General features: G+C 35.6%; 1 protein-coding gene across 1 annotated transcript; it reads right to left on the bottom strand.

Annotated features, from left to right (window-relative positions):
* Window positions 1–320: 320 nt before the first annotated feature.
* LOC142336579 (zinc metalloproteinase-disintegrin bilitoxin-1-like) lies at window positions 321–17,450 on the bottom strand. The gene is made up of 5 exons (XM_075385489.1): window positions 16,516–17,450; window positions 12,265–12,403; window positions 11,108–11,275; window positions 1,349–1,570; window positions 321–616 (listed from the first exon to the last, which is right to left on the bottom strand). The coding sequence occupies exons 1-5, from the start codon at window positions 17,179–17,181 to the stop codon at window positions 321–323; spliced, it is 1,491 nt and encodes a 496-aa protein (XP_075241604.1). The 5' UTR covers window positions 17,182–17,450.
* Between the last annotated feature and the right edge of the window lie 2,757 nt (window positions 17,451–20,207).

Below are 20,207 nucleotides of genomic sequence, written 5' to 3'. Positions count from 1 at the left end.
AGAATGTTCAAAAAGTTGAACTTAGATCAGTTTAAAGAGCAACCATCTCAATGATTTGACACTGTCTGCAGGCATGGGGAAATGTGTTTGCTTTTACTATGGCAGGATGTTGCTTTTGGATGTTGCTTTACACTATGGCAGGATTACGCTTCTTTCGTAAAAGCGACCGTTATCTTGTACGAGTCTTGCATTTTCGACAGCAAGGTTATGCAAGAATAATGCAAATTTTTGGGAAAAGTCAATGAGACTGCCGTTGTTTTACTGCGGACTTTTTCTCTTAAAATTTTTGTATTGTGGTTCTAAGCATATTCACAACAGTTTCAGTTACCTTTACTCTTGATTGCACAAGTGACATTATCACAGCACAAGTCCATACTCGAACAGGTGCAGTTACCTTTACTCTTGATTGCACAAGTGACATTATCACAGCACAAGTCCATACTCGAACAGGTGGCACCCTCCATCAGAGTGCAGTCTCTTGGGTTGCAACAGGGGTCCTCACAGGTGTGAACAGACCCACAGTCACACTGCTCGGATGCCTGATTGACCAGGTAGTCCCCACAGTAGGGTGCGTCTACTTGGATTGAGGGCTCATTGTGCAGACACATGGCTGATCCTGTGTACGAGAGTGTGATTAAAGAAATTTTTTCATTTGGCAATTGATAGAGAGTAAAAATGGTAATTTTTTTTGCACGCTCAAAAGTCGGACATATTCTGTTTCCCCGCAGTGTTTCTTACGCCCCCCCCCTTACAAATCATGTGTTATTATATAGCACGTTATTATGTAAGAAAATAGTATCTTTTCAGGTAATGATCCCCAGTGCAGTGGGTTTCTATTATTTGCAAACTTCGCCATTTTCATTGGGCGCAAATTCTCCACTCGCTTGATGTTTCGTCGCAAATTAACATGCTATATATCTTGTAAAACCAATGCAATAGAACACGCTCAAATTGTAGGAGTCTTGCGGAAGAACACGTCTATAGCGAGTTTTGCATTACCGCTCATATCTGAATAACGAAAAAATGTTTAAATACTCAATTTGCCCTATACCTTTGGTTCATCTCCATCATAGCCTCCCTCCAATTATGGTATATTTACAGTATTGGGGGAGGGGTTTAAAGTTATACGTTATATGTATACTAATCTGGGGAGCTACAATGGTAAAGACCTGTACCTTTTCCCGTCAGATCTTCTTCAATCGTTCGAGGCTTTCACTTTTAAAGACGTAGCCAATGAGTCTAGCATCAAGCTGTCGCCTTGTTTTCAAACTATCAAAGGTAATTAACAAATGATAGATACAAACTATCAAACACTTCAGTAAAGTAATCTAATCGACTATGGTTTTACCCTCTTCAATATAGTCTTTGATTTTTTCCATCTGACAGGAGGTGAAGGCATCAGGAGCCGAGGAAGACACCACAGCATCCATGACACATGCCTCCCTTCCGCAGTAGCACCTATTTCTGGGGTTGGTGGGGTTATGACCCAGTCCAAAGTTGTGACCCAACTCGTGGGCTAACACTCCGGCTAGTTGCTCAATTGAGTTCGTGTCGTCTTTAATCCAGCTGCCTGGAAAAGTAAAGTTCCTTATGAAAACTATAATTGTAATCATAAATTGTTTACTTAAGTGGATACCCCAGTCGAGAGGTCGACTTATGAAAATTGTGGTCGACCGATATCGGGTATGAAAAGACAGTGCCCAGGCTGAGGTGCCAGACGGAAGCAAGTATGTCCAGACCGTCCCAGACGGAAAGTACCTATGTCCAGACCGTCCCAGACGGAAGTTGCCTATGTCCAGACTTTCGTGCGTTCGCCAGACTTTCGTGCGTTTATGTCCAGACTTTCGTGCGTTCACCAGACTTTCGTGCGTTCATGTCCAGACTTTCGTGCGTTCACCAGACTTTCGTGCGTTCATGTCCAGACTTTCGTGCGTTCACCAGACTTTCGTGCGTTCATGTCCAGACTTTGGTGCGTTCACCAGACTTTCGTGCGTTCAACCGATTTTTGTGCGTTCATGTCCAGACTTTCGTGCGTTCACCCAATTTTCGTGCGTTCAACCGATTTTTGTGCGTTCATGTCCAGACTTTCGTGCGTTCACCCAATTTTCGTGCGTTCAACCAATTTTTGTGCGTTCATGTCCAGACTTTCGTGCGTTCATGTCCAGACTTTCGTGCGTTCACCCAATTTTCGTGCGTTCAACCGATTTTTGTGCGTTCATGTCCAGACTTTCGTGCGTTCACCCAATTTTCGTGCGTTCAACCAATTTTTGTGCTTTCATGTCCAGACTTTCGTGCGTTCATGTCCAGACTTTCGCGCTTCAACAGACTTTCGTGCGTTCATCAGATTTTATTAATTTCACCATGTTTTAGTGCGTTCATGTCCAGATTTCTGAGCCTTCGACAGTCTTAAGATGAGTTCACGTTCAGACTTTTATGTTTTCCCCAGATTTAGTTTCGTTCACCGGGTTTTCGTGATTTAATGTCCAGACTGTTCGAAAATGTCCATTCCGTTTATTACGAATAATTATTTTTGAAAAATCTGACTTATTCAGCCAAGCAGTCGTCCAAATCAAACCAAACTCTAAATGCAGTTCTTTTTTTCTACGTAAAAGGAAGAACAAAAACAATTTTTACTATTGCTTTTCTAGAAAAAAAAATTGGTATTCCATACGGGAACTTACGATTATTGTGAATAAACATTTTTGAAATATAGTATTTTTGATCGGGTCAAGGAGTTTCCCAAATCGAACAAAACTTGGTATGCAGTAATCTTTGTGTATATAAAGCCTATAAAGCCTATAAAGCCTTGGAAAAAAAATTAACTTTTCATACGCAAATTTGCTTTTAAATTAAAAATTTACTTCTGAAATGTAGTATTTTTGATCGGGTCAAGGCAAGGAGTTGTCCTCGTCTCGCGTTCTCTTGCTCGTCTCTCGCTCGTCTCGCGTTCTCTCGCTCGTCTCGCGTTGTCTCGCTTCGGTCTTCTGGTTTGAGTCTATGATGTGTGTTTATGATGTATGATATATGTTTATGTTGCTTTTAGCTTTCTTGAATGAGTGTCAAAAAAGTCTAGACACATAGAATTTTGCTCACGCCAGCAAAAAAGGATGTCTACTATTAGTATAAAGATGTTCATGTACCTCACGTAAAAAAAGACTTTATATTTGGATTTCTGGACTCATGGAACCCTGGCATCTTCATCTTCAATGGGCATCTACAAGCATAAGGTTAGTTTTTTAGTCTGGACATGAACGCACGAATTTTTGTGCGTTCATGTCCAGACTATCGTACGACAGTCTGATCATGAACGCACTAAAATTCGTGCGTTCATGTCCAGACTTTCGTGCGTTCATGTCCAGACTTTCGTGCGTTCGACAGACTTTCGTGCGTTCATGTTCAGACTTTCGTGCGTTCATGTCCAGACTTTCGTGCGTTCGACAGACTTTCGTGCGTTCATGTTCAGACTTTCGTGCGTTTTTTGATGTTTCCAGACTATGTAATTTTGAACGCACGACGCCCCCCTCGTGCGTTCATCTTCGGTCTGGACATACTTGCTTCCGTCTGGGACCTCAGCCTGGGTGGTCGACCGATGATGGATATGATCATACTTTAAGTCGACTTTAATGGCCATTATTACAGATTATTGTTTATATTGTTTATAATTGTTCCGACCCCTCTTGACGGTGGAGGAACTATATACTCAGATGGTTTTTTTGTTCAGACAATTTTGGCCGATCGATATAATAATTGTAGAGAGTTGTGAGTGATATCATTAGAAAACCCATCCAGCGCAGAATATGGATAAAAAAAGATTTTTTCAATTTCCTCTTTTTATAGGGAGTTATTGAGGTTTAAATTTTTGTGAATATTAGACGTAATTCAGCTGTTTTTCGCATTTTTGACCAATTTTTTCGTCAATTTTGCTAAAATATGTTGAAATTATTAACTGCAGTGATATTGATTTTATCTCTAAAGATAGAGAAGGGTTGTCGAATTGTTCGATGCGAGTTTTTTTGGTTAGAATCTATGCCACTTTTTTCACAATTCAAACCTTTTTTGTCAAAAAAATTGCTGTTTTAGCCTGCTTGCTTTAAATTTGCTGAAAGCAGACGCCTTAAAACTGCAACCATAATTTTTTAAGCTCAAAAAAGTGCTAGTTGTACTCCCGCTGGCTGTAAGAGTTTTCTGCAATAATAATTTTGCCAATTTTTTGCAAATTTAAACTCAACAATTATACAAAAGGCATTATTTATTTTTGACAAACTGAAAAAATTTGTATATAATTGATCTATTTTGCAACCGTTTCAACAATTGATTGTTTTGTCAGACGAGCAGCAATATCTGGGTTGATCTTGATCTCACCTTGGATCCTCATGATAAACATTTTTTAGATTTCAATCGTGCGGTGCATTTTTTCCAAAAAATTTAAATGTAAATGTAAATGTAAATGTAAATGTTTTTTATGTAAATTACAAGCCAGAACTTCGAATCAGGGCTCAATTAATGACATATACTATTCACAATAAAGGACACCCAACGAGATTATATTAAGGTTTCAGAGTTAAGCTCATGTTTTTTAAGGCTCTGACCAATTGTTTTCGTAAACATTTTATGGACATCTTGCGTTTTGCTTTGGTTTCTTATATTTTTTGTAGACCAATGACTTAGTGTCCCCAAGGAGAGATTCAATTAGCTTTAAGAAGGTATAAAAGAGCCTAGATTTTTTTCACAGTTGTTATCTAATGTCTTTTATGTTTTTGAATAAATTTGTTTTTAGAAAATGTCGGTGACCATTTGAACTTTGCCACTATTTCACCTTATTTTTTTCAATTTCGGGCGCACTCTCGGTAAAAATAGATGGAATTTAAGTTCAACTAATGGTTGCGTTATTTTGGTACTACGCGTTTTCAGTTTTTCTTTTGTTTTTAATCATAATTGCACATCTTATTTGTTCATTTTGATTCCTTGTCAAATTATCACAATATTGACCCGGCGAATTAAAGGAAGGCATTGTAAGGGAAATGCACAACGTTGAAAAAAGAGCATCTGGATAAGTTTACTGTTTTTGTTGAATAGTTTATGCTTTTTGGGCTGATACATTGTTATCTCGAAATTTTGTGGGTTTTTTATTTTGCCTATCTTTGTCTTTCTTTTCGTTGTTGTACAGCATATTCCCAATAACGATAGATCTTAATTGCATCTCCAAGACGTACATCTTAACCTAGTTAAAACTTTCAGTTCATATCTGATGGTTTCAATGACTTTCAAAATAAATTTATAAAAAGACTTTTTTTCTGCCTCCTTTTTGCTTTTATTTTTGTGCTCATGTAACTCACTCTCGCTCATTAGAAATTTCAATTACTTTCGTACTTTTTTTGATTCAAATATTTTTTTTTTGCATATGGTTATACGTTGTGACTGACTGCTTCGACCATTTAGTTTCATAAAAACTTTTCTAGACTGAATCAATTTTATACTGATTTCTATAATGTTCAACTTTTGGATTTCTTTTTGTAATCATGTCTAAGTTGTCCTTTTATAAGGAAGACTGGTTGGTTTTAAGATGAAAAAAAAATATCGACTTACAGTTATTGTAGGTAAAATTTTATATCTATGGTGCCTTAAACAGTGCTATGTCGTAAAACTCTTTGATTTTTGGCTTCGTTATGTATTTGTTTTTTTGTGTGCCAGTGACTTAGTCTCAATATTAACAGGACTAATTGGCTACCTGACGCGTTGAAACTTAATTCATCGCTTTTTGTTGTTATCATAAGTCTGTTATGACTTTTGAAAATATTTATTTTCAAAAATTAAATTGTAATTTTGAGCTTTGTCTTTCTTAAAATTTTTTTTGGTGGATTTGTAGCTCAGTCTCTGTAAACACAGGTCAAAACCCGTTTCCAGTTAGCTATAATTTAATCTTTGTAACGGTTTTAACTTCAAACATTTGTTTCATGGCTTTTTTACTACTGTTACTACGAGATTTCACAAATTTTTAGATTTCTATATATCTGTACATTTCAAAGGAATTTTGGTTTTTTTAATCATAACAATAATCGTTGATCAGTTGATCACAACTGATCAACGAGTTGTGCTTCCAATTTCCAACTGCTTCCTATGTGGATATAAATGAACATTTTATCGAATTCAGTTGGTATCTGATGACGTTAATAACTGTGAAATTAATTGTTTTCAAAAACGGAGAAGTATTTTTGAACTTTGCACCTATTTGCTCTTTTTTGTCAACCTGTTGACCAGTCGGATTGGTGACAGGTCCCATATCTTTTCTTATGAAGGATAATTCAAATTGTTTTGTTTTGGTTATTATGTGATGCGAGTTTGATTCTTTTATGATTTTTTTTATTATAGGTATCGAGTTTTGGTCGCAAATAATGTTTGTTGTTTGATTTTTATTATTCTCCTTTCTATTATTTCTATTGCCAACAATTTAGATCGGCCCTCTAGCGTGTTATTATCCTGTTTCATTGGTTGTTTATTGAATGATGTGTACATTTTTGAATGTTTTCCATCTCTTCATCATTTGGTAGTGAATTAAGTCAAGAATTTGGATGAGAGGAATCGGAAAAATATATGCGTACGCACTCTACCGAGCCTCCTTGTTCGATTTTAATATCTCAAGTGCCACTCAAAGAGACATTATTGAGCCCCTTTGACTCGTTCTCATGTGGTATTGTGGGAAAGATATATATCATTTTTTATGTTTCGATGCAGAACGGATTTGAGGAGAGAAAATGAGTACCGATTTCCAGAATAAGGATAAATGTCTTCAATTTCGATATCTGCAGGCCTAAATAACCTAAGATATCATTTTTAAGCCCAGCGAAACAGTAATCAAACTTCTCAGAAAAATTTTCCCACGTTTTTTTGCTAGCTTATCGTTCAATTTTTCTAAAGTTATTAAAACAGCTAACCACGGATATAAAACCGTTCACAAACTTTGCCACTATTTCAACTTATTTTTTTCAATTTCGGGCGCACTCTCGGTAAAAATAGATGGAATTTATGTTCAACTAATGGTTGCGTTATTTTGGTACTACGCGTTTTCAGTTTTTCTTTTGTTTTTAATCATAATTGCACATCTTATTTGTTCATTTTGATTCCTTGTCAAATTATCACAATATTGACCCGGCGAATTAAAGGAAGGCATTGTAAGGGAAATGCACAACGTTGAAAAAAGAGCATCTGGATAAGTTTACTGTTTTTGTTGAATAGTTTATGCTTTTTGGGCTGATACATTGTTATCTCGAAATTTTGTGGGTTTTTTTATTTTGCCTATCTTTGTCTTTCTTTTCGTTGTTGTACAGCATATTCCCAATAACGATAGATCTTAATTGCATCTCCAAGACGTACATCTTAACCTAGTTAAAACTTTCAGTTCATATCTGATGGTTTCAATGACTTTCAAAATAAATTTATAAAAAGACTTTTTTTCTGCCTCCTTTTTGCTTTTATTTTTGTGCTCATGTAACTCACTCTCGCTCATTAGAAATTTCAATTACTTTCGTTTTTTTTATTCAAATATTTTTTTTGCATATGTTTATACGTTGTGACTGACTGCTTCGACTATTTAGTTTCAAAAAAACTTTTCTAGACTGAATCAATTTTATACTGATTTCTATAATGTTCAACTTCTGGATTTCTTTTTGTAACCATGTCTAAGTTGTCCTTTTATAAGGAAGACTGGTTGGTTTTAAGATGAAGGAAAAATATCGACTTACAGTTATTGTAGGTAAAATTTTATATCTATGGTGCCTTAAACAGTGCTATGTCGTAAAACTCTTTGATTTTTGGCTTCGTTATGTATTTGTTTTTTGTGTGCCAAAGACTTAGTCTCAATATTAACAGGACCAATTGGCTACCTGACGCGTTGAAACTTAATTCATCGCTTTTTGTTGTTATCATAAGTCTGTTATGACTTTTGAAAATATCTGTTTTCAAAAATTAAATTGTAATTTTGAGCTTTGTCTTTCTTAAAATTTTTTTGGTCGATTTGTAGCTCAGTCTCTGTAAGCACAGGTCAAAACCCGTTTCCAGTTAGCTATAAATTAATCTTTGTAACGGTTTTAACTTCAAACATTTGTTTCATGGCTTTTTTACTACTGTTACTGCGAGATTTCACAAATTTTTAGATTTCTATATATCTGTACATTTCAAAGGAATTTTGGTTTTTTTAATCATAACAATAATCGTTGATCTGTTGATCACAACTGATCAACGAGTTGTGCTTCCATTTTCCAACTGCTTCCCATGTGGACATAAATGAACATTTTAGCGAATTCAGTTGGTATCTGATGACGTTAATAACTGTGAAATTAATTGTTTTCAAAAACGGAGAAGTATTTTTGAACTTTGCACCTATTTGCTCTTTTTTGTCAACCTGTTGACCAGTCGGATTGGTGACAGGTCCCATATCTTTTCTTATGAAGCATAATTCAAATTGTTTTGTTTTGGTTATTATATGATGCGATTTTGATTCTTTTATGATTTTTTTTATTATAGGTATCGAGTTTTGGTCGCAAATAATGTTTGTTGTTTGATTTTTATTATTCTCCTTTCTATTAGTTCTATTGCCAACAATTTAGATCGGCCCTCTAGCGTGTTATTATCCTGTTTCATTGGTTGTTTATTGAATGATTTGTACATTTTTGAATGTTTTCCATCTCTTCATCATTTGGTAGCGAATTAAGTCAAGAATTTGGATGAAAGGAGTCGAAAAAATATATGCGTACGCACACTGCCGAGCCTCCTTGTTCGATTTTAATATCTCAAGTGCCACTCAAAGAGACACTATTTAGCCCCTTTGACTCGTTCTCATGTGGTTTTGTGGGAAAGATATATATCATTTTTTAAGTTTCGATGCAGAACGGATTTGAGGAGAGAAAATGAGTACCGATTTCCAGAATAAGGATAAATGTCTTCAATTTTGATATCTGCAGGCCTAAATAACCTAAGATATCATTTTTAAGCCCAGCGAAACAGTAATCAAACTTCTCAGAAAAATTTTCTCACGTTTTTTTGCTAGCTTATCGTTCAATTTTTCTAAAGTTATTAAAACAGCTAACCACGGATATAAAACTGTTCAGAAATTTCCGCAGCCTGGCCATGAGTGACTTGTTACTATAAAGCAAGTGAATGTTCAGATTACTGTTTGTCGTCTCTTCATTTTTAAAAAAAGTATCAATTCATCAGTTAAACTTTCGAGGTATTAAATGTCATAAGAATATTTGAATTTGGTTTAAAGTTTTCTAATGTAGACATTTTTTTTGTAAAAGTATACCTAAAATTACAATTTGACCTACTTTTCCTTCCTCACAGAGCTTTAAAAAGTTTTTTTTTAAAAAAAGATTTGTTTCTTTTTAGCACTTTTAGAGAGCTTTGCAATTTATTGAAAATTATCGTCTGTCAAGCAAATGGATATTTCAGTATGCTTGTTTCACTAAAATATTACGAAACCATTGAATACGATAACTAAAAGTTAAAGTTAGCCCGGAGTAATGAGAAATGGCATTGCAATCACATATTTAGTCACAGTCATCACAATCTTATATAGTGCATAAATGTTGGTGTCACTGCAGTAAGTAAACAAACCAAACATCAGGTCAGCCTGCTGAATCAAAATTATTATGTTGTTAGCCACCAGGCTCAGTAGAGCTTGTTGTTAACTGCGGCTTTTGCTCTACCAGCGCAGCAATGCCAGCCAGTGGATTGTATCCTCCTAGAGATAGAAAAGAGATTCTACGACAGACTTACTGCTTTTTATCGTGATGGTTAAAAGTTCTTGGCAGTTGGCAGGCATAGTCTGATTGATTGTTTAGCTTTTTTTTCAACTTACATTATGGCAGTATCACAGTAATATGGCATCAGAAAGTGATAAATCATATGAAAGTTTTGTTTTGTATGCAGAACAACTAAATCTCACGCCAGTTTTGAGAAAATTGAAAGTTTTTTAGTTTGTGAAAACAATATCTCTCCCGGTTGATACATATCTCCTTCTTTTATTGCATCGTTTTGTTGCATCAGGTAATTTTTCTCTTAGTGAAACATCTGCTTCGGCAATAATTCAGTAATCCTCCGATGCACATGTCTATGCAAAACCTGCCTCAACAAGATTTTTCATCGAGCATTTTTTGAATAATTATTCAAAGATCCAACTTTGTAGTTACAGTATAAAAACAAGAGCGGAAAAACTCAACCTTGAGAAACAAACTGATGAAAACAAATGAATCATGAATGTTTTGTTTCAACCAGTATATGTTTCCAATCCGTTATATTATGCAAGTTACCTTGAGGTGATGCAGTTTTTAATTAAACTTATTTAAAATTTTTTCATGAGTGATTAAAAGGATTTCATCATCATTGCCTACCTTAGGTCTCTGCTTTCAGTTTCTACATTTCAGTTTTGTTAATTTATGAAGCAAACAGTGTTGTACCATTTCAAGGAGCAACTATTTTCTTGCAAGATTTCAAAATGACTTATGAAAATCAACTACGCTTTGTCAAGATGGTTTTCGTATCGTTATTTGATCATCCTACGTTGTTAGTTATTCCATCTCATTATAATCAAAAACCGATTATTGCTAAGACACATTTGCTCTTGCGCCGTTCATTCTGAGCTTTTTTGAAGCAAACTTTGACTGCTGAAAAAGTAAACCACGGTGAGCTGCCAGACCCAAGCGATCTCTTATCAGTTCCTATCCAGACTTTCGTCTCTAATCACACTTTGGGCGACCATTGTCCAGATCATCGCGCTACTACAAAAATTTCCAGAGCCTGAAATTTAGGTCGCACTATGCCCCCTGGTGCGCCCCAACTTGACTCATCAGAGGTGGCCTGGGTCTGGCAGCTCAATTTGGGTTATAATCTGAAAGATAAACGGTTCTCAATCAGATGCGATTTACTGCTGGAATTTTAATTTTTGCTATCGAAATTAATCATTTGAAAATTTAACTTGATAAAGCTCTATTCAGACTCTAGGTATACGGAGTTTACAAAAAATTCGACCGTACTAAAGTTAACCATAAACTGGGAAAGTTTTCTTATTTCAATCAATGTGCGTATTCACATCACCACCAGATTAACAGCCCACCTGATCCGATGACGTCACAAAGGGTATCCTGGTAAGCAAGTCCGACAACCTCGGAGTCCCCGCCTGAGAAGGAGCGAGAGAGGATGAGAATTGCGTTGTCGTGATTGGGCAGGTAGTCCAGACTGCTCGAGTGGTCCACTAGGAAGGTATCTAGCACTTGATTGGCACCTAAAACCCACTCAATAACATAGACCATTATCTATTATTTTTCAGATACCCCGCTTGAGGCTATTGCCTATAATCATACAACCAAAAATACAGTAGGAGCGCCGTGTTTTACGTCTATGAGCACAGTGTTTTACGTAGGAGCACAGTGTTTTACGTCTACATAAGTTCATAAGTTATGCAGAGGCCGAATTTAGACCGGATAAAGTCTGAGCATGATCAACTTGCGCGAGACAAAGTCTCCATCATAAATGAAATCAAACCAGCCAAAATATGATCGCAACTAAACGTATGGCCGGAATTGACTTCCAACAATGGCAGTCAAATTCTTAACATAAATAAGATTCTCTAACAAAAAAAGTCTGATCATAGTAGCTTCCCGGGTCGAGATGTCAGCGCCGTTTCAGCGCATTAATTTGTAAGAAATGCGCTGAATGCGCTGAAATGCGCTGAATTGTAGAGAAGGCGCTGAAAATTCAAAATTTCAGCGCATTTTCAGCGCATTTCTTACATAATTTCAGTGCATTTTCAGCACATTTCTTGCAAAAGTTTCAGCACTTTTTTCCAGCGCATTTCTTACAAAAATTCAGCGCAAATTCAGCGCATCCGTAGACAAAATTCAGCGCGTTTGAGAAAACTTTAAAACGAGTCAAACCTATACTGAAAAGTGATTTACGTGTTCCTCAATTTTGGGAGACCCCAGTGAAATAAAACTTGGTACAGCATGCCATTTTGTTTCAAGTCAGTCTCCTCCTCTGCTTTTCAGTCAGAGAAACTTTTGAGTTAAGAACTGTTTTATGAAAATGAGCGAGCACGAGAAATTACTTAGAAAATTATGAACTAATGTTTGAACTGGTATTATGAACTGGATATTATGTTTGATCTTCCCGAGCAATATTTTCTCAGTTCCTGTTTGGTATCTATTGGACTTCAGCTAATTTTAAATTGAAATCTTAATTGCAATTTTTTTTATTAATATGAACAGTAATGACCTGTCATGCCATTGGTTGGGTCGCTTTGAGGAGTGTCGTACGTGTACACCTCCACCAATGAGAGATGGAGATTGAGATTGGGAATTGTGGCATAGTAGATGTCTGCCAAATGCACTGTCTCTATCGCCCGATCTATCATCTAAACATACCCTGGTATAGACCCTCGACCTATGAAAAGACCATGCTCGACGCAAATACCCTGTGAAGTAACAATTATGTAGCAGTAGAAATACTGGATGTACACCTTCATACAATCAGAGACTAAGAAGACACTATTCTCTTTTATATAGCGCTAACTTCACTAACTATTGTCAGTCTAATAGAGTAGTTGCACGATGTGTATACCTCTGACTCCGGTGTTAACTCTTTTATACATCGTTATAATTGAAGTATACATTCAGTGTTTTACTGAGTCGGTTAGTCTGAGAGATATAGGTAAGTTTACTTCGCGCGCTGAAATAAGTAGCCCTAGCTCTTTATAGTTTATGGCTGTAAAAGGAGCCCACCTCGGGTCTGCTTTGATTAAGCTCGACATTAGCAAACAACGGCTTCACATTGGCTTTTGCCCGAATTAAAGCGTCTGCTCGACTTTCGTGGAACAAAGCTCTTCAAGCTGGACTTTTTCTCGACCCAAGCTATCATGCTCGACTTTTGCTTGACTAAGACATTTCACGGTGAACTTTAGCTCAATCCGTGATATTGTGGTGCCGAGATTTGACAAGATAACGCCAAAAAGAGTGAAACCTTTCAAAACAGATTTTTATAAATTCACTAAGAAACGAAAAATGTAAGAATTGTGGATGAATGCATTTATGTGAGATCTAATCTTGAAGCGTTGAAAAGAAAATACCACGATATTTAAGCGTTGATTTTTCATAGTTTTAAAATTTCAAGCACAGATCGTAAATAATTGTAGCAATTTAAGAATAGAGCTTACATAATAGACCTATCATAAATTTCAGTTCTTCAATTTCAGTGTTGATTTATCAAAAAAAAAACCAAAAACAGTAGCTGCGAGGACGGAAACTGAACAGACTTTATCCTTTACAAATCCCGCCCAGCGTAGAACATGCAGGATGAAAAGATTTTTATGATTTTCGTTTTCTAGTGTCTTAGTTATCGTGGTTTAAAAATTTGTAAATATTAGACCGATTTGCGTTATTTTTATTCACATTTTCCGGAAATTTTGCCGAAAATTTCTTCAACTTTGCTATAATATGTAAAAATTCGTTAAAATAGTATTGCCAAAGTTATTTTTAGGAAAAAAGTATTGTTGAATAATTTGATTTTATTTTTTTGGCAAAAACTTTGACTAAATATTTCAAAATTCAGCCTTTTTCATCAAAAATTGCCTAAAATAAGCTACTTTAGTTCACACCGATTAAATTTGCCGGAATTACACATCCAAAAACTAACACAATTGTTTTGAACTAAAAAGGGGAGCTGGTGCTAGTTACAATTCCATTGAGAATTGTCTGGAAAAACAATTTTGCCATTTTTTGCTAATTTTACCATATGAATATCAAAAACGAAGCTTTTATTTTTAACCTTTTAACTAACCAATTATCTAGATCTATGACATTCAAAACATTTGAATGTTCTTAATGGACAAAGAACAATAGCAGGTCTGGATTTGGTCCAATCTGGGACTGTTACAATCCAAAAAAAAATCGGATTGTATTGAAACGGTCGTTTTTTTAAATCTTTTTCATGTTAATTAAGGAACAGAACAATTCAAATTGAAACTCATTCTTGATTGGTCTAATTGTTTTCTTAAGCAATTGCAAATAATGTATCTAGATTCTATACTCGAAAGATTAAGGTCATTTTCACTTTTAAAAGTGTTTGATTTTTAATTAAATAATGGCTTATTAAACTTTGTCATTAACTTTCTCTTAGTTTGGTCCATTCGTAGCTTAATGTCAACAAAAAAAGAATGATTATTCTTCATATTATTTCTACTGAATTGAATTGTAATCTTTTTTGTGTTTTTAACGCATTAAGTTCTCGTTTTCTGGCTTTAATGCTACTAGGTTTCGAAAGTTTTTTTTTCAGGAATTGACCCAATTTTCACGTTTTCCTCGTTATGCTAACTTATCACATATTTGACAGTTCACATATTACACTATTCGTGTTCAAAATAAGGCACAATGGATCATATAAAAGTCTTTAAAGGAATAGATTTTGGTTTTTAACGGCTTCGACACCCCTTTCTCGAAGAATTTAACTGATTTTTTTAAATTTGTTTTTATTTGTCGTTTTTACTTTGTCTTTTTGGAGTATAAAATTTTCTGAATAAAAGAAATGTCTTTGTTTTTTATGCAGGAATAATTTAGCCTATATTCTGATTTGAATAGATAGCTGATGGCTTTCATGACATTGGAAACTAATGACATCAAAGACAAAAAAAATTTTTAATTCGCATTTTTCTTTTCGTCAAATTGTCACCTAGTCTCGGTATTTTCAAGTCACCTATAACAATAATTTTGTCGATGGATGATGTTGTTGTACAAAATCGACACGGGTTTTTTGCAAAAAAAAAAGAAAGTAATATTTTGATTTTTGTCTAAATTTGACGCTATTTGCAGACATAAGACACATTCTGATCAATTACAGCTCTCAAGCGCTTCCTTCGGACAAATAAAAATGAATCTATTTAATTATCTCTGTTTGGAGCTAATGGCTTTCATGAGTTTGAAAATAACTGTTTTCGAAAAATTCAAAAGAATTACCTAATTTTGCCCTTTTTACTCTTTTTGTCTATTCATTAACTATTTTCATTAAAGAGAGCTCGCATACGACATTATTGGCGTTCGAGCAAGACGCAGTTAAACTTATTTTGAGGGGCAAATTATGCCTTTGCGGCTTCGATAGCGTTTTCTCGCAGGTTCTCCATTTGTTGTTCTTTTTTTACCGCATAAAAATTCAAGACAGACATTAAAAAATGAATCAAGACAGGTCTTAATACCCTCCTACAGTCCTACAGAGGACTCCGTGATCATAAACATAATGGATGTCTTCAATTAATATCTAATGGTTTTCATTACCTTGACATTAATTGTTTTAAAAAAAATTGATCACATTTTTTTTTATTTTTGCTTTTTTTTGTTCTTTTTTGGCTAATTGTCACTGGGGCTTATTATGGAGTGCTCCATTATGTTTTCTAGTGAGATGCAAGTTGTTTTCTCTAGTTTCAGTTTTATCTGAAGCTTTTTTGACCTTCTTAATAAGTTTTTTTTAATGCACATGAAGTTTTGGATGTAATTAATTTTTTGATGTTATTTTTGTTTGATTTTGTTGTTCGTGTTGACTTGCTTTCTGAATAATGGCTGATCTCATCAATCTGATGCAGCATTTTTCACTCCACTGATTTATTTGCATTGGAGGCGATCTTTTTGTTCATACACATTTTTTTTGAAAAATACTTGAATTTTTGTGGGTTTTCTATCTGTTCCACATTTGGTAGACTTTTATGCCAAAATGTGGATGAGCGGGGTTGGAATTTTATGTGCGAACGCACACTACCGAGCCTCTTTGTTTTAAACAAAGTTCAAAGTTTTCAATGCATTCACCACTATGAAAGAAACGTTGCATTCAGTTTAATAAACAATTCAGTTCTTAACAAAACTCAGGCATGTTGTCAGTGTCAAGAAGTGGCGACAATCAGAGAATCGTGTGCGAAGTCAGTAGTTCGAGTCCCCATGACACAGGTCTATGAGTTGAATCTTTGTAAGATCAACGGTTAGAAACACTAAACTTATTAAAGATCTATCATTGGATACGCAAATTTTATGAAAGATAATTGGTAACTTGCGATGATTACTTGCTGCCACAGTGTTAAGAAATGGTGACATACTTGCAGGAGGTCAGTAGTTCCAGTCTCAGTGAGGGAGATCTGTGCGTTGAGTCTTTGTGTGATACGTTTCTGAATGACATGAACGCTTTCATCGCAACATTAGTTAAGAAATTTGCAGGGAATTTTCTATCTTGACAGTTACCACTTATCTTGCATTACGTTTAGCAAAATTTCTCGACTATGGAATTAAAAAAGCAAACCGTTTTGGCATGCTTTTCCTTGATATCACTCAAAATCTCTCAACATTGAAACAGCGGACGGATCAAGATTGAATGCATGAAGAATAGTCACCTCGACCTATCAATTCCATAATAATAAAAAAATGTTCGAGAGGAATTGACGTATTTTCCTAGGTAATTGGGAAAAAATTCCAAATACTTATGATTTATCCATACCGTTTGTTTCGAAGACCCATACTTCGCGTAGTACTCGGCTGAGTTGAAGATAATGATTTCGACAAAACTCCTTTGAGGCACATTCCGTTTTGCTCTGATAAAATGCTCTTTTTTCAATTGACTCGAGTTCAATCTTCGCTCAGTTTTCGACTTCAAGTTCAATTTCAATTCTTTCTTGTCTTTCGCAACACATTTATGAAATTTATCACTTTTTGTAGCATTTTTAGAAAGCATAATCACAACTGATCCATCGTTGAAAGTTTTCAAAGAAAACACTTTCAGGTTCAAGTAAAACAGTCCAGAAACTTCTAGATTTTTCTTAAATTTTGCTGACCAAACTTTAAATCGCGCCGGACTTGATCTGTCAATTTTATCATTTTTTAGAAGATAGCCTTCGTATAGGCGATCTGTAATTGGTGATTTTAAATGACCACTGTGTAAAGATGTTCTTTTTTGAAGAGTAAACGACAAATCTTGAAATTGTGAACTGTTTGTGAACAAATTTAGCTGATTAAGTTGTCCCGTTTTGTAATCCCGCTTTGTATTGATATAATGAATTTTGATATAGGGAATGCCATTGTCCAATTCCTTGCCATTGATAAAAAAATAATTTATTGAAATATGATAAGAAATTAAAAACAAAAAAGTTGGCATTAAATTGCCCATTTTATGAATGTTTGCTCGCTACAATCACAAAAAAAGTAATCAAACGATTGTGAAAATTGTACGCGACCAAATGGTTGTTAATTTGAGCTGTTCTTGAACAATAAAACATTATTGTGGTTTGACGTTGTTAGCATTTTGAGCGATAAAAAAGAAAAAAGCTCTCTCCATTACAAAAACGAATTGCGTATAAAAGAGCGAACATGTCTAGAAACGAACAAAGTTAATCGAGATATATTTGCTTAAAACCAATTTTCAACCGAGCCGAGAGCTAAAAATTGGTCACGTATTTGTTGCGTCATTTTTACTATCGCGTGATCATAAATTGTTAACTGGCTATTTTAGTTTACTTTTCTTTTATACAGAAGTAATGCTGCGTTTGGAAAAATATTGAACACATGTTTTATGTGTGTTTAGACACGATCGTGTCATACAGCGGTATTTGAAATATCAAAGATCTACAGTTTTGTATAAAACTACGGTTTATATTTAAAAATGTAGTAATTCCAGCTCAAACAATTGCCCAGGCTGAGATCTGCAATCCAGGAGAGGTGTGAAACAGACAGACTTGGGTCGCAGACAGATAGTTTGATGCGACTGAGCGCATAGTTTGGGCAAATTTTCGGTTACAACGTTCCGTCTGGCCCGTAATTGAGTTTAGTCCGGTCCATATTTATTTTTAGTCTCTTGGGTCTGGTCCATACCATAAGCTTGGTTTTCTGAGTCTACCCATGTTGAAGTTCAGACCTGAAAAAATTCCGATCGGAGAATGGTTGTAAACATGAACAAATCTTTTAATATCAAAATTACAGTTTTGAATAACATTTTCAACTACGGGCACGCCAAGATGATTGCTAATCAAAATAAAACCAAAGTGTTGGGAAAATTATTTATTTAGTATGCCATCAGCGCAAGTTTCTGACTCAACAGAGGAACTTGTGCTGTTTTTCATTTTAAAAAGTTCGGCAGTCAAAGTTTCTTCAGAAGGGGTTAAACAATTGCAATCAGCTGGACCCCTTTGGTTCTGACCCGTACCGCCAGCCTCTTTATGCTTCTCATATCAGAGCGCTGTGATTTTGTTGTTCTACTGGCAGAGCCAAAATTTCTCAGTAAAAACTTTTAAAAAACATTGAAAGAAAAAAAGGAGCTCGAAAGAGGGCCTGATCCAACCTTATAGCGCTCAAAATTTTTTTATCAGGCTACTTCTTGCTGAAACGAGCCTCATATGAGATCAGTTCTAGACCATTGTCCAAACTACAGTGCGCACGAAGACTTTTCAAGACCATGTAAATCGAGTGCAGGTGTGCACTCGAAGATGGTAGTATGTTCAGAGGTCTAGTCGGTCTGCAAACCTCGACCTTAGTAGCCCATACCCATTTTTTTCTGTTGAGTCTGGTCTATGCTCAAAATGCGTTCTTTTCTGTCTGGCCCATGCATGAATTTCAGACTGTTCATTCTGGCTCATACAACTTTTAGGTTTGATCCGTCTAACTAATATCCTTTTTTGTTAGTCTGACCCTGTTTGGTCTGACCCACGTCTATTTCTTGGCATGGCCAAGAAACAAAAATTTATCTTTTATAATTTCTGTGCGGATATAAGAATTTTAATGAGATTCCAACCAACTATATGGACTGGAAGCCAGTAAAGCCAGACCAAGGTAAGACTGCCCACAATGAAGTCCAAACCGTAGCGGACTGTGTACAGACCTTCCAAGAAAAATTTCCTTCTCACCTTACAGTTCGAGAACATTGGACCAGCCGATAACTTCCGGGCCGATGGCAAAATTTTTGTGCAACCCCTGTCCAGAAATATTCCCGACAGCCAATGTCAAGAATTTGGTGCTCTCGAAATCTTGACTGATCAGACTAAAAGAGTGTTTCCAACAAAACCAGTAAAGATAGTTTCTGTATAGCATATGCTTTTGGTTATCAGTTTTGTTTATTGATAATCTGTTCATAGGAAAAAATGTATGTGATTTTTTAACTTCTCTACTAAATTATTTCGGCCACAATTGCAGCATCCTTAAGTCAACATACCTCAAAACAGCCTATAAAGGCGTAGTTAACTACGCTCGCAGCAGTCTCCAGTCAGATTTTGTGCTTTCGAAGCAGTCTCTCTATAAAAAGTATTTTGAGTCTATGCAGACATCCATGCGTTTTACGCCACTTATCATCCGACTTTCAAGCTCTCGAAAACTACTACTTTTATCGAGAGACTGCTTCGAACGCACAAAATTTGACTGGAAACTGCTGCAAGCGGAGTGATTTATACATTTATTGACTGGTTTGAAGTATGTTTATTTAAGAATGCTGCAATTGTGGCCGAAATAATGTAGTACAGTAGTTAAAAAAATCACATAAAATTTTTTCCTATGAATAGACTATCAATAAACAAAAACAGATCACCAAAAGCATATAGTATACAGAAACTATAGTTATTGGACTTGTTAGAAATACTGTTTTAGTCTGGTCAGAACCGACAAAAACCGACCAAAACGTAAGGCTTTGATCGTTTTTTTGCGAAGTAAAACCAACGAAAACCGTCAATTTCTGATGTTTGAATCCGGCAAAGTTCTCAACACGGGTAGCTTTGGAAGACCTTTCCCAGACCATATAGTTCGAGAGCACCATATATAGTCGCGCGCTGAAGAAACTGTGGTCAGAGGTGGCCTTGATCTGGACACCTCGAACTGGGTGGTCTTCAACACAACTCTGAGCAAAATTCTAGTTCACTAAAATATAATAGAGACAAAACAATTCAAGAAGGAATACTCTTACCATTTTGTTGAACCTACTTATGGAAGCTTTTTATTGTACGCCAAAATGCAATGTTCTAGGTTCAACACTTGTACTAGAGAGCTATAGCCACTATAGAGTACTGAGTACTAGAGTCATAGCTTCTTTCCAATACAACAAAGCATTTGTACTCAGGGCAAGTATTGCGGCTGCTCAAGAATCTAAGCGGGAAACCAAAATTCACAGACTTGATCTCGCCTACATAGATTTTTACTCTCTATTCCAATTGATAA

Source organism: Convolutriloba macropyga, chromosome 3, assembly GCF_964194025.1.
Source record: "Convolutriloba macropyga chromosome 3, txConMacr16.3, whole genome shotgun sequence".
Lineage (NCBI taxonomy): Eukaryota > Metazoa > Xenacoelomorpha > Acoela > Convolutidae > Convolutriloba > Convolutriloba macropyga.
The sequence above is the reverse complement of the archived record's forward strand: the minus strand, read 5'-3'. Positions and strand labels throughout refer to the sequence as shown.